This window comes from Pipistrellus hanaki (assembly GCF_964339955.1).
Source record: "Pipistrellus hanaki genome assembly, chromosome: 1".
NCBI lineage: Eukaryota > Metazoa > Chordata > Mammalia > Chiroptera > Vespertilionidae > Pipistrellus > Pipistrellus hanaki.
Window position 1 is genome coordinate 135,733,479 of NC_140503.1, and position 15,769 is coordinate 135,749,247.

Below are 15,769 nucleotides of genomic sequence, written 5' to 3' on the forward strand. Positions count from 1 at the left end.
AGGTGGATAAAAAGACAAGCCCCAGCTGGAAGCCAGCAGCTGGCAGTCCCTAGGGACCCTACCTCTGCACAAATTTTGTACACTGGGCCTCTAGTTATAGATCAATTGCTATAAATGATCTTGTATTAATCTCTCTGTGACCATATTATTTCAGTGCTTTAAATGCCTGAATGATAAAAGAGCTGAGTCACAGAATCTATAATAATAAAATTGTAACATGCAAATCAGCTGAATGACCAAACAACAGAACCACCATCTAGATGACCTTCTTGACAACCACATTATGACACCCACTGGTGCCAGGCCAGCCAAGGTGGTGCGATGCAATTGGTCAGGGGCCTGGCCATTGCCCCATGATCGCCCAGCAGAGGGAGGCCCAGGCCACCAACCAATCAGGGGTGACCAATCAATCAGGGGGCTCTACAATTGCCCCAAAGAGGGAGACCCAGGCTATCCAATGGCAGCACTTTGAGGGGTGGGTGGGGCCTCCCTCTTCTGGAGAGATCCATCATGGAGCCCTAGCCCGGTGGGCAGGGCCTACCTCTTTGGGAAAATCAATTGCAAGGCTTCCAGTCTGTGAGAGGGCACTGGCCAGGCTGAGGGACCACTCCCCCACTGAGTGCATGAGTTTCATGCACCATGCCTCTAGTAGTTATATGTTTAGCTTTATTAAAAACGGCCAGAACTTTTTCAAAAGTGGTTATAGCTCTATATCCTCACCAATAATGGCTTTTATTTCACATTTCTCTGATGATAAATAATGTTGAGATAAAGCACAGGTGCTTATTAGACATTTATATATCTTTTTTGTGGAGTATATGTTCAAACATTTTTCCTGTCTTTTATGCTTTAAAAATATTTTTATTACTGACTTGTAGATGTCATTTATATTCTCTGAGTATCTGTTCAATATTACATATATCTCTCAATAAATACATATTGTTTCGGCCTGTAACTTGTCCATTTTCTTCATGAAATAAAGTTTAAAATTGATGAAGTCTAATTTACTAATGAGAAAAAAATTTTCTCCTTTAACCATCTCCTTTAACCAATACCCGAGAATATTTTTCCATTAATTATTTTTTTTAGAGAGAGTGGAAGACAAAGAGAAGTATCAATGTGAGAGAAACACATCTATTGGTTGCCTCTTGCATGCACTTGACCAGGATCAGGGCCGGGGAGGAGCCTGCAACCAAGTTACTTGTCCTTGACCAGAATTGAAGATGGGACCCTCTATCCACAGGCCAACACTTCATCCTCTGAGTCAAACCAACTAGGACAACAATTTTCTTTAAGTATTGCTTTTTGTGTTCTTCCAAGAAACTTTTGACTACCTACAACTCATGGTGATTCCTATATTATCTTCTGCAAGCTTTATAGTTTGCTTTTCACTTGTTTTATAATCTGCCTCAAATTTGTTTTTGTATGTGGTGTGATATGGGCTGCAGCTCCCTGCTACCTACACATACAGGTATCCCATACTTTTTGAGAGTTCTCATTAGGCTGCTTCACTTTCACAAAATACCTAAATTAGTACTTATTTTTGCTCATTGAAATAGATATTTGCTTTTATACAAAAAGGCAAAAAACCAAACTAGTGTTCAGAGTTTGTTTTGCAGTGAGCCTTAGAGGCAGCATGCATCCTGGGAACCGCAGATTCAAGCCCCAGATTTTTGAGTTCTGTCTGCAAGCATCTGTGTGTTATCCCAACTTGTTTTGTGCATCTCTTAGCAAGATGTGTCCTAAGGTAATTGTTTCTTCACTATACACTATTTCAACTTACAAAAAGTTTCATAGGAACAGTATACTTTTCAATGTAAGTGACTGAATTGTAAAGGGTGCCCAGATGGTCCCAGGAGAAACAAATTAAGTTGAACAACCATTAAAAACTATCAACAGAGACCTTTTCTCATTAGCTATTCGCAGCACTGATAGTGATTATAAAGTGAATCTGTACTGTAATGTCATATGGTAACTGATGATTTTTAGTTAGTGACACACAAAAAAAGCAAAAAACAAATAAATGCAAATAACAAAGAGGCCTCTGGCTCAACGGGAGCATTCCAACTGGGGTCTTTATTGGAGTGGTCCTTGGAGCAGATTCATGAGACTCTTTTTAAGAGCCTCTCTTAAATTACCTGGAACAACAGAAAGATCAAAGGTACTCAAAACCAACATACCATTCCACAAACCTTTAAATTAAGTTGAAACTTCAGTTTAAAATGTAAAGTTTATTTTAAACAGATTATTATTGTTTCTAAAAGTGGCAAATAGAGCATATTTTGAAATGAAAGTATGGGGAAAAGTGCAGGAGCGAGTAGAGGTGGGTTGAGGGTACCTGAGGGAATCACACAAGGTTGCAGGGGGTCAGACACCTCCAAGGTCCAGGAATGTGAAAGGAGCCTGGGGCAGTCACAGTGAATGGGTCCTGACCTTCTGAAGATGGTGGTATGAGCAGCCGCATGACAATTATAAAAAAGAGATGAGTAGATGAAGATGAGGGGAGACCAAGAGTCATGCCCACCAACTGAAGTTTACTATTTTCTCTCCAGGACTGGGAGAGTGAAAAGGGTGAGGGGAACAATCCTCTGTGTGGGAAAGGACAAAGAAACTCCTTTGGAGTTTATTGGACCTGACTGTGAACCCAATTTTGCCTCTGATTGGCTATATGACCTGCAAAGGTAATTTCATTTTGCTGTGTTCACTCATCTATTTTTTTAAAAAAGGAATTATAAAATAAATGGCAACAGCATGCTTAGAGATGGATGAGTGTTGAATAAGTGAATATTGCCTCCAAATTATTGAATGACTATTTGACACAAAGTAAAGATGTTAATGAATCATCTATTTCAATTCTACCGAACTATAATAGACATTTTTACCTCCTATTGAACGGATGTGACCAAGGTCTCACAGGTAGTCGGATAACTACAGTCTCAAAGTCCATCTTTTTATACTATGCTACACTCCTTCTCTGATTCTCTTCCTTGCTGAGTACTGCTCAGAATCCAGTACATTTTTTTCACATTGGAAGTTGACACCATGTCCCCATCAAATAGCGATACATGCCAAGAGTGATCATGCCCTTAAGACCTCTACAGTCTTTTACCTCCCTCCACCACTGGGACTTACACCTGTTTTGTGAATGTATGAATCCCAAATACCCCAGTCAAAAATATGTATTGAATGGGTAATGGATGCAACAGCAAGTCATAAAATTTATTCTCTTTGAAATTCAGCTTATTGTACAAACCTATTCTTACACCTTTTCTTCTGAGAATTACCATTTTGAGTGTATCTGTATTATGTTCAATGACGTTCGCTATTTTTTTCCAGTTTTATTGAGAAATGGTTAACATACACCTCTGTGTAAGTTTACAGAGTGTGTACAGCATGGTGGCTTGATTTTCATATATTGTGAGATGATTAGCACAATAGGTTCAGCTCACATATAGACAATAAAAGATATTTTCTTCATGATGAACTCTTATGATTTACTTTAATAATTTTCCTATTTATCGAACAACATTGTTAGCTATGGTCATCATGTTGCACCCTGCCATTTATTTTATAACTGGAAGTTTGTTCTAGGTTTGCTATTTTAAAGAAACTACACAACCTTCTAAGTACTGGTCAGTGAGTGTAAGAGACAAGGACAAATTTACATTCTAAATGAATGTAGATAAAGAAAACTATTAAAACGAGTAATAATCTGAAAGGATAACCTAACCTTGAAACCTCTTGCATTGCACTGAGAGCCATCATGGCGTCTTACTTAGGGAACATTCTCCCCCTTCCCCTCACTCTCCTCCAAAAGGTCCAGGATGCTGGCCTTCACTGGTACAGACACTGTGGGGTTTTTTTTGTTTTTTGTTTTTTTTGTTTTGTTCTTCCTCTGGTGTTTGTTACTAATAGCTGAGAAACCCTATTCCTAATATAACCACACTCTTGAAACCATAACCCAAATACCCTGCTGGTCACCAGCGTTTGGCTCAATCTGTGGACGGTTCAGGACCAAACCATCTCAGGGTGCATGCCTCACTCATGGAGGCCCAGTCATGTTCGTTGTTTCTGTGTAGACTAACATGAACACAGACCAATGATCATTTTTATCAATTTCTTTTGGATTGTCTTCCTAAACTCAATGTAACAGGTACAGTCCTAATCCTACCCTTGGATTCACAAAGGTCCCTTGTCTAGAATCTGACAGGCTCCTATATACAGGCCAATTCTCTGTTCTAGTCTGCTGCAATCTTACATACAAAATCTTCTCAAAACTCTCTGACATCCTCCATTAAAAAAAACAAAACACAGTTTCTTTAAAAAGATGGTCATTTAACTATTTTGAGATAAAAATGAAAGCAGTCAGTAGCTATAATTCAGTTTTCCATTTTGAATTTAAAATGTGCATTCTTCGTGGTCTTGGCTTTTTTTTTTTTTTTTGAAACGAACATTTTATTTTAGTAGACACACACATACACTGAATGTCAGCTTCAGCTGTTTACGTTTTCCGTGGGGAGAGGCCTCGCTGCTAACCCTGGTGCTGCTGAAACTGCAGCCCACAAGCCACACAGATTCTCCCCATTAGAAGTTGACTGGGCATCTTAGGACAAGGGCTGCTGCTTTGCAGGTAACAAGGATGTTTTAAGTTACAGATCTCTGGTTCCCAGACTTCACTGGGCAAGAGATTCACTTGGGGGTGGGGATTCAAACAGGATGGCTGGGACACTCCCCCCCACCCCCCTCCACCCCCCTCCACCCCCAGCTTCTGATTCTGTAGGTTAGGGGGTCCCTGGAAATGACATTTCTAACTCGCTCACACCTGGTGCAGATGCCACCATAGTTCCCCACCCTCCTGAGAAGGTGACTGGGAGTTTCATTTTTAAAGGCAAAATTTGTTCCCACTGAATCCTAACGTGAACCCCCCAAGAGCTAGTAGACGCGCCGCGGACCTTCCAGGCCCCCCTGACCCTCCTACGCGGGTCCAGCGGGTCCCGGGCGCGCAGGTGCCCTGCCGGGTCCCTCTCAGACCCGCACCAGGTATCCCCGCGGTCCGCGCGCCCTTCCCCATCCCGCTCACCCCCCTTCTCCACCTTCCCGTCCTAGAGACAGGAAAAGTGCACAGAGAAGGGTGGCGGGGGACAAAGGGGGCGGAGGGTGACAGGGGGCAGGGCACCCCGAGTTGGGAGGAGGAGGGACCTAAGGCAGAACAGAGAGGCTGGAGCCGAGCGGCGGAGGGAGGCAGAGCTACCCCCAGGTTGGAGCAGGGCGGACTGGGAGACCAGGGAAGAGGAGGACAGTGAGGAGCCGGTGACGGGGACCCTCACTGTCCTCCTCTTCAGCCTGGCCGTGGCACCCCAAGCTGCTCGGAGTCAGACAGGGGACGGGAACCGGGTGACGGAACCAGGGACGGTGCCCCGAGTGACCGGCCCGGCTGACCCGGCCCAGCCCTGAGGGGCGAGGACCTGGTGACCGTTAACCGGCCGGCGGCAGGGGCTGGACGGGGACAACGAGGGGACCAGCTCCCCCGGCCCGGCCGCGGGCGCACTGAGCCGCACGGCAGCGCACCTCCCAGCGCCGACTCCTCCGGCGAGCGGCTGCCTGCGCCTTAAATACCCTGCTAAAAATAGCCTGCGAGGCCCGTGTCCAATCAGACGCGCTCGAAGTTCGAATTTGGCCAATGGCAAGGCCCGTGAGAGAGAGGCTCGGTCACGCCAGGCGGGGCCGCGCTGAACGGGCGCCCGCCATTGGCCGCAGCTGACATCATCGGCGCGCAGCCCCCGGGACGGGCGCGGCGTGATTGGGCGGTGCGTGGGGCGGGCCCGGCGAGTCACGTGGGGGGAGGGAGTGGGGGGAGCCAGGCGAGGAGGAGGGGGAGCTGGCAGCGGAGGTTTGAATAGGGAAGTTTTGCAGGGGTTACGTTTGCAGTCAGTCCGGTGTTTGCAAATATTGTGTGGGCTCGCGAGCGCGTCTCTGGACTCCGGCAGGATCTGAACCCGCGGCGCCTGGCTGTTGTGCACTGAGTTTGCATGAAACTTTCCCTGCGCTACAGGCACGGCCGCGGCGCTCCTGACTCCAGACCGCACACCTCCGTGTTGGTACCACAGCAGCGGGGACTGTCTTTTCCAAACCGACATGGATGTACTCCCAATGTGCAGCATCTTCCAGGAACTCCAGATTGTGCATGAGACCGGGTACTTCTCGGCGCTGCCCTCCCTGGAGGAATATTGGCAACAGGTAAATAGGAATTGTGTGCCAGGTACCCGGGTGCGCCACGGAGGGTGCATGCACGCACGGACAGGACGGTGTGTGGTTGGAGGTGCGCTGTTTTTTATTTTTATTTTTTTTAATGATTTGGGTAAACATTTTTTAAAAATTAAAACAATTATTTTTAAAACATACTCCTGCTGTCTCCGGTGCGGGAGGCACTTTAAACGAGCTTTTTCCAGCTTGGAGCGGAGTTGTCATTTGCGAGGAGCGCAGCAGTGCTTCCTTGCTCCCAGTGTTTTTAGCCCGTTTCTGGGGCTTCTGAACGGGAGGGCAGACCCAGCTCCACCGCCTGATCTCACGACAGGAGCCCCTGGCAGAAGTTTGGTGCTTGTACCAGCTCCAGGCTCCACAGCTGGAATTTGTCATTTGAACTTGCGTGGAAGCCAAGGGTATTTTTGTCAAAGATATTTGTTTTTGTTTTCCTTTTTGGTCTTCGTACTTAGACAGTTTCGTGTTTGTTTTTTTCAATTGGAAATTTCACTAGCAAAGCACCCACCAGCTCTTTTTCTCTACCAGGCCATTGCTTCTTTGGCATCCTTAACATTTACCTCCATCTGCCTTGTTTTTCTTACCTACTTCTTTTGGAAGGAAAAAAAAAAAAAAAAGGAAAGAAAGAACGTTTGCACAATCAGTGACTTATCAGTCATATGACAATGAGCCCTTCTAGTCTGAGTTTGGGAAGAAGAGCCTCAGTTTCCGGCATTTTTTTTTTCTAGTGAAACTAGCATTTTTGGCATTGGACAAATCTGAAACTTAATTTTTTCCCCTTTCTAATTCGTTAGTATTGCCTGAAGGGAGAGAGATTCTGACACTTGTCACATTGTTTTTTAAAAGATAGAAGGGGCTGTCTCTCTGCCCTGCTATAATGTTGGCTTTTGTCACAAAGTACAAATATATTCTGTGGATTTCAAAGCCTCGAAAGCTTTAAGAGGGATGAAATGCAGTGTGGCAACCCTCTAATGCCTGCTTAATTGTTCTCAGTCCTGTCCTGCCTTCCTCCCCCCTGCCCCCTTTTCCGCCTTAAGAAGCTGCTCCCTAGGACATGATTGAAATTGATCTAAGTAGTTTCCTTCGGGCATTTGGGATTTGGGCCCCAAGCCAGGCTGAGCTCTCCTTCCCCTTCAGAGGCTTTTAAACTCTCTGAGAGCTTTGCTCTGGTCCCCAGTGCTCATCAGCGTAATGGAGATTTTAAATTAGCCAGATGACAAAATTTAATAAGATCTCAGTAAACGTGCTTTTGTTTTTCTTTGGAACATCCATAAAATAGCCATCTCTCCTCTGAACACTCTGGCCTGCCTTTGTAACCTAGATATACAATTTTAGGGGTAAAGAGAAAACAATGGTTGTTTTTTTTCCCCTTTGCTTGCTCATGCTTGCTCCATGAAGATTCTGTGGGGAGGGGGAAGGGTTTGTGCTATATTATGATAGCAGGCACATTGCTAAGAAAGCAAGCATGAGCGAGGGATGAAATGCAGTGTATCTATCTTTGGATAGATAGCTTAGCTAGTCCTGACCATGATTTGTTAAAAAGGGCAAAGCCGGCTGTAGAAACTGAAATCTGTAGAATTGCTGTCGTATTGACAACCTTATATGGCCATCCAGGCAATTGATCCTAGTGAAGAGAAAGGCAGATACAATGTAATCCTAAAATGTTTCCTACCATTTTTCTTTTCCAGTGGCTAGAAAGTTTGAGATGGTGGGGAGAGGGGATGCTGGTCTCTCGGCAGTTGTAGCTTCTTGAAAGGTTGGTTGTGGGTCTGGGGAGGGGGCACTCTGTCCATGACACACTGCATGAATATCTGAACCGGGTCCTTTTTTGGCTGCTGGTCAGAATTTCAAAAGGAAGTCTCCTCTGGCATTGCGTGAAAGAAATAGAGTGATGACTCATACAGTTGTACTCTTGGCCAGTAGATAAAGTTCTTGTCCATTGTGGCACTCCCAGCAGGGCCGGGAGGAATTTCCCCTCCTGCATCCTTTACAATAGCAGATGGCCAATCTGGAATGATTTCTCCACTCCCTTGTAGAAGCTCTTGTTTTTCTCTGACCACTGTGGAAGTCATTAAAGTTGTGTGTACCCAGGGCCCTGCACTTGGGAATGGCATTCTTTGAAAGCCTACGAGGTCTGGGCTAAGCAGGAAATGGGTGGTTTCTGTGCAGCTCCATTGATGTCCTTGACTATAGACCATCATCAGCTTGCTGCGTCTGCTCACTGAGTGTGGCCCTGTGCTGTCAGCTGTGTCTGCAAAGGGAGACACATGCAATGTCAGAGCACATTGCATTGTGTGTGCAGTGCAGCCTTTCTATCTTGTGCTTGAGAAAGGAGGATGGCTGGGTTCCTCTTAATTGCACACGGCTCCCGAGACTGTCAGATAATCTGGCTAAACCTGTTGGGGGTGTGTGTCTGAGGCTGGTTTTCTTTGTGTGGTTTACAGAAACTCATTAGAAATGTCAACACTGGTAACTATAACAAAAACTGGCTCAGTGACCTTCAGTCACCGTGGCCTTTGGTCCAACAGGGTGATTTCTTCTGAATCCATCCCCATTCCTAGAAACAGCTTTCCTCTTGCTCTCCTAAAGACACGATTCTTATAGTGACATGGCCACAGTCTGTTTGCCCTTCATCCCTGCATGTATTTTGGAAATATGCTTTTGGTTCCATTTTCGGTTGTCATAATCACGTGCCTTCTTGCGGTTCCTTTCCCATAGACCTGCCTGGAGCTGGAACGCTATCTCCAGAGTGAACCCTGCTATGTGTCAGCCTCTGAAATCAAATTCGACAGCCAGGAGGATCTGTGGACCAAAATTATTCTGGCTCGAGAGAAAAAGGAAGACCCAGAAGCGAAGGTTTCCTCCAGCGCCCCGGAGGATGCTCTCAGCAGCCCCAGCTTTGGCTACAACCTGGAGACCAACAGCTTGAACTCGGATGTGAGCAGCGAGTCATCGGACAGTTCCGAGGAACTCTCACCCACCTCCAAGTTTACCTCTGACCCCATCGGCGAAGTGCTGGTCAACTCTGGGAACCTGAGCTCCTCGGTCACCTCCACGCCTCCTTCCTCCCCAGAACTGAGCAGAGACCCTTCTCACCTGTGGGGCTGTGCACCCGGGGAGCCGCACCCTCCGGGGAAGATACGCGGTGGGACTTCAGGGAAGCCAGGTGACAAGGGCAGCAGTGGGGATGCCTCCCCAGACGGCCGGAGGAGGGTGCATCGATGCCACTTTAATGGCTGCAGAAAAGTTTACACCAAAAGCTCCCACTTGAAAGCACATCAGCGCACTCACACAGGTCAGTCCCTCCTGCGACCCGGGAGGTGGGCCGCTGGCGGGCGCCACTGAATCGCACCAGCCCTGGGAGGGGGCCGGGCTCCGCAGAAGGCTGTCAGAGCAGACACATCCTCACCTCACTCTTTCCCTAAAGAGTTGGGTCTCTGGGAAAGACAGAGTAGGAGGTGAAAGACTGGACATGTGCCGATGAATGGTTGACACTTTCAGAGTAAACAGACAAGAGGTAAATCACGTTCTCCATCTCCACCCAACCCCTACCCACTCCAATCCTCCCGGTTATCAGGACCCATGGAGATAGTGTTACATGGAGTTGCCTCTGGTTTTCTTTCTTTCTTTCTTTCTTTCTTTCTTTCTTTCTTTCTTTCTTTCTTTCTTTCTTTTTTTTTAATGAAACTCAACGATCAGGAGAGAGGGTGGCTGGACAGCATGGATCACGCTTGTGTTGACAGTGTGGGAATTGAACTTGACCATAAGCTCTGGTAGCAGTTTTGATCAGAGGGTGCTTACTGGGAATTTCTCTGTGGATCATGCAGCTTTTGTTTTCTGATACCAATTTTAAAAACCACAAATTAAAAAAAAAAAAAAGTTTTTTAATGAAATTCCACAACCTAGCCCTAGCTAGTTTGGCTCAGTGGAGCTGGGAATCGAAGCGTTCTGGATTCAATTCCAGGCAAGGGCTATGGTTACAGGCTCTATCCCTGGCCCTGGTCAGGGCACGTGCTGGAGGCAACCAATCGATGTGTCTCTTTTGCATCAATGTTTCTCTTGGTCTTTCTTCCCCCTCCCTCCCACTCTCTAAAAATCAATGGGAAAATATCCTCAGGTGAAGATTAACAATAACAACAAAAAAAGACATACAGCGACCTAGATGAAAGTTCCATTTAAAATTACTATTGTAGTCTCTAGGGTAACTGGTGATGAGTCACAGAAATGTTCGAGCTAGAAGGGACCTTAGAGATCAAGTCACTCAAGCTCTCACCCTATCAGTGATGAGAGGAAATGGCTGAGCCCTCCGCCAGGGTTCCCAAAATGGTCATGACCGAGGGGGATTAGGACCCAGTTGCGATTTGTCCCAACAGCATTCTCTGGGACTGGTTTTGGCCAAATATTTACTGTCCTCAGGTAGCACTTTTTGGTGAATTCATATTTATAATCTGTCCAAGGAACAGAGTGGACTTGATTATTTCATTGTCATTTAGAAAAAGTTCTCTGTTGGCCCTAGATGGGGTTTCCCAGAAACTCATGACTTCAGTTCTGCAGAAATGTAGTTTCTCGGAGGAAACAACAAAGCTCATTCCACAGGGAAGTGAGTAAGGAGCAAAATAAGTACTTGGGAGAAACCGTTTCCATGGAGAAAGCAATAAAACCCTGCCCTCAGAGGCTGTGGGTCCAGTGGGCTGACACATCACCTCCAAAGTATTTCTTCAGTCTGAGTAATCGTCTTTCTTACATATTAACTGACTACAGTCACGTGGGCTCTGGGTCGCTTCCACAGCCCTTGCAGGCCTGAGGCTAGGTCAGGAAAGAGCTCCTGGGTGTTACCTTCTGAGCGCCAGCTGCTGCTCCTAATTGAGGAGTTCCCCAGGCCACCAGGCCTGGCGCTTGCTAATGAGTTGACTTTCCCCATGTGGAGTTGTAGCAGGGCCCCTTCCCTCACTGGACAGTGAAGTCATGGCATGCTTGTCTTGTGCTCTCTTCCCAGGAGAAAAGCCTTACAGATGCTCATGGGAAGGTTGTGAGTGGCGTTTTGCAAGAAGCGATGAGTTAACCAGACACTTCAGAAAGCACACTGGTGCCAAGCCTTTTAAATGTTCTCACTGTGACAGGTATGTGCTTGAAGCGCCGGGTTCGGGAATGCCATCCCCCTATTGGCGTAGGCATATGTTAAACCTGGAGGAAGGCAGATGTTTTCCTGTTCTGTATTGTCCTAGGACAAGTCTCTCCCATGCCTATTGTCCAAATTAGGATGCTCTGTGTCCTGGGTGTGCAAAACCAGAGTGATTTCATTTCTACTGAAGTAGGCCTTCAGTAGGTTTTGAATTCCAAGACTGGGCAGTAATGTGCTTCAAAGAGCTAGCTGAATGGACACCTTAATGTATATTTCTAGCAGTTGGAATTTCCTAACCCTGAAAATAAATTGTGATGATTCGGTGGATTGCCAGCTTCCCTTTGAAAAGGGCTAGGTAGGGGGTGTACAGGGTGGGAGATCTGTAATCTGGCAAGGACTGGAGATCTAACCTCTCTGATGCTGATTGGTCCTGCAGGTGTTTCTCCAGGTCCGACCACCTGGCCCTGCACATGAAGAGGCACCTCTGAGGGAGCAGAGTGTGAATCCTGCGGCTAAAACGGCTTCCAGGCTGAGAGACGGCCATGGAAGGAGGGTGCGTGTTCCAGCCAAAGCATGCCATTTTGCACCCCACCCAGTTGCCTCCAGGACCTCTCCTTGGAAGGTCTTTCGAAGGCGAAAGAAGTCATGTCAGAAGCGCCAGAGCGCCTGTGGTGTGTGGTGTTTGGGTGGCCTGGACTCGCCACTGTACCTATCTTCTGAGTGGTCCCTAAGCCTTTGCCGTGAGCATGTGCACTGAGAATGTTAATGGTTGGGTTGACTGTATGTGGAGGATCTATTAGGACTGTGTGATGAGGCAGAGTCTTTCTTGTGCAGTAGCAAGACTGCAAGAGACAGAAAAAAATATCGTTTGAATGTTTTGTTGTGTGACAGGTAAACCATGAGATGAGATGACCACCAATCATTTCTTTAGGGGGTGGGGGGTGTCTGCGCCTTAGGAAAAAGAAAAAAGAAAAAAAAAAAAAAGAAAAAAGAAGGGAAAACATGGAGGGCGGAGTGTGAGTGGTCAGAACCCTGTGTGGTGAGTGTATGTGGGAGGGGGAGCCCTCCTGTGTGAGAGGAACATTGGCGTCTGGTGGTGCAGCTACAAAACGTGCAATGTGTCAAGTAGCTTGTTCTACTGGCTACAACAGCTCATTTGTTACCCTTTGTATAAGCTGTGTATTTACAAATATAACACAATGGTAACCTTTCCTTATAAGACAAAAGTAATGCATGGTCTAGGGAATTTTCTGCTTTTCCATTTTTAAATCAGAACTGCAATTTCGATTCCAGTTACTGAGCAGCTAAGATACAATTTGGTGAAATCAGTGATCCCTAGCCATTTGGGCCTGGCAATACACAATTTCTCTCCCCTTCGATTTTTGTAACACTCCCCTTCCAGAAAGGTGGCGTGCAGCATAGGATTGTTTTTTTTTTAAAATGATTCTGAATTGGATGACCTTTTTGGAAATTCAGTGATGCCCTTCAAGACATTGGACACCCACTGGGTGTCAAGGATGCGAGGGCAGGGAACTCCTGGTCTAATGGTACATTAGACTCAGAAACCTAAAATTTTCTCAGTTGGGTGGATAAAACCACTAAAGCTTAGAAAGTGTTTTCTCATGCAGCTATGTTTCTCTTATTTATGCCTTGAGGACTAATTTCTGGTTTTCTAGCTGTTAATGCACTGTAGATCTTAATAATGGTGCCTTATGCAAGTGGCCCCTTATGTGGGGGTCTCATACAGGGGTATGGGTGATGCATGCTTTATTAAGGCTCTTTTTTCACCTGGCATTGTACTGTATCAATGTAAAATACAGAAAAAAAATCTCTAAAGTCCTCCTTCACAAAGACAAATAGAGAGATGAACCCCCCCCCCCCCCAAACAAGTCAGTATTTACTCAATATTTTACATAACTTGACCATCAGTGTTAAAATGGAAAACACATGATAATTGAAAAACCTGACCATTTCTGCCACCAAGAGACTTTTCGTATAGACTTTGCACAACAATTGTATAAATCACACACCGGCTGTATTTAATATGTAATGTTTTCACGCATATTAAAGATACAGAAGTATAAAAAAAAAAACAATGTTAATGTATTTGCTTAAAAGGCACAAGTTTCACATACCTATCTAGCTATTTGTTGGTAATACAGAAAGTATATTAATTTTTTAAAAGTGGGCAGAATTCTTGTGTATGTATATTTGTGTGTAGAGTATGTATATGTTTGTGTGTGTGTATATATATATATATATATATATATATATATACATATATATATATAATATATAAATATTTTTTTAAGGAGAAATTAGATGTTTAGCTAGAAAATTTCACAGCCTGTGAAGAAATATTTCAAAATGGCCATAAAGGAGGTAAAAATGAAAACTATAACTTTTATAAAGGCTTTATCTTTAATTTAATGATTTGCTACAGACTCTTGGCAAGGTCTCCGTTCCAGACTGCTGACTTTGCTCATCTTACTGGCAGGTCTGGAACAGGGTACTGTTGGCCATTCAAAATTGGCATTAACGGAATACTAGCCCACAAGTTGGTCTCAGACACGCTATGGTTTTGATTTTTAATTTCGGCCTTATTAGACGATCTAAGAGTCAGCTAATTACAGGGATTTTTTTAGAACACTTTTTATGCAGATGAATTTTTTTTTTTTTTTTTTTTTAGCACATAAATTCTTCCCATTTTTCCAATGAATAATTTCCCTGAATTGGCACACCACAGTGTGGACAGCTGATATTTCATCCAGCTGCTGGCTTGTGGGTGTGGATCTTTTTTTTAATATATATATATATATATACATATATATACACATGTGAGTCTGGCTGGGCTGGTATTTTGTTTGATCTTCCTGGAAATGAGCAATGATGAAAGCTCAAATAACTGTTTTGTTTTTTTTTATCTGGGCAGATGAGTACACTTACCTAAAGAACTCATTTCATTTTGCTAAGGGGAAAATGCACTTTTGGCAATTCAAAATCCAGGCATTTGATTTGCTGGATTTTGGAAAACTCCTTTTTTGGCCCTGCTGTGCGCCTAGCCATAACAATTCCATTAAGTAAGAAGGTAAACAAAAGACAAAAAGGAAAAAAAAAAAAAAAACCCACACAACTTGCACTGGCTTGTCTCACTTATGAAACACCATGGAGTTGTCTGATTGGGTGGGGCTGGGTGCCGTGTATATCAATGCCTGTAATTTTCATAATAAGCAAGTACATAAAGAATTATATTCTGTTCAGGTGATAACTGAGCCTCAATCAAGCAGAAACTTTTTGCTTGACATTAAAAAAAAATTTCTATTAGTGAAATTTCTTTTTTTTGAAGCACCCTGTTATCTAAAGAATCTTTGTAAGATTTTTGTAAAATTTTGTTTTACAAGATTTTATTTGAAATTGTTTTTTGCAAGATTGTTATATTTCTGTATGAATGTATTTTTTATTGGAATAACATAAAAGAATTCTTATCAGGATCTCCATGACTCTGCTTGGTTTTTCAGAGGGGCGGGACTGGGAAGGAGGGGAGGGATGAAACAAATTCCTGTTCTATTAGTCAACCTTGGGAAATGTCCCTTGGGCAACTCTGAAAGCCTCTTTCCAGCCTAGTCCCTTCCTTCCAGCTTCACAGCCTGACCTGGGAGCTAGTGTGCAAAAAAACAGCCTAATGTTGCTCCCTGAAATGCACCAATTCCCTTAAAGCAACCTCCAGGCTTAGGCTTTGGGGCACAGTAGGAAAACATTTGCTCCTGCGTTTTATCTCCCTGTCACTAAAGCCTGGGGAATACACTGCAGAGGCATCTGCACAATGACAAACTTGAATGCTCCCTTTCCCTTTCTTGTGCTCCAGCAGCTCTATGCCAGTTAAGCAGTTAGGTCAGGGCCAGCCTTCTCTGACCTGGCCCACACACCTGGCGGAATTGTCACAGACGAAGGCAAATATGACAGGAGGGACAGCAGGCCCCAAAGCTGCCCTAGCTTCTATAACCCTCCCTTCCACAACCCCTGCCTTCTCTGGTAGACCAGTAAGACGGGGTATAAAGTAAGAGGTTGTTTACATGATCAGATAATTTTGCATCTTTTTTTTTAAAGGTTAATGGAACACATTCAATGTAGAGTTTGAAAATAAATAGTCCACTTTTGGATTTTTATAAGGGTTTCATGTAAGTAGCCTTAGATCTCCGTTCCAGTTTTACTGTGTCAGTAGCATCAGTTTATCTGCAAGTTGAACAGCTCAGTTATGTTCAAATAAGGCTGTTAGGAGAACTGTTGTGCAAGGAATCGGCTGTAAATCCAGCATATTTATAGAAGTATAAAAAATTTTCAGGCCATAATAAGCTTATCCTAGTGATAGGTAAAAGCAATGTGTGCTTT

The 15,769-nt window shown here is 44.6% G+C and overlaps 1 protein-coding gene across 1 annotated transcript; it reads left to right on the forward strand.

The window, feature by feature from the left end:
* The first annotated feature begins 5,844 nt into the window (after nucleotides 1–5,844).
* Nucleotides 5,845–14,871, forward strand: KLF6 (KLF transcription factor 6). The gene is made up of 4 exons (XM_084885574.1): nucleotides 5,845–6,237; nucleotides 8,977–9,553; nucleotides 11,255–11,378; nucleotides 11,817–14,871. Exons 1-4 carry the CDS (start codon nucleotides 6,136–6,138, stop codon nucleotides 11,866–11,868), a joined length of 855 nt encoding a protein of 284 aa, XP_084741700.1. The 5' UTR covers nucleotides 5,845–6,135; the 3' UTR covers nucleotides 11,869–14,871.
* Nucleotides 14,872–15,769: the final 898 nt, after the last annotated feature.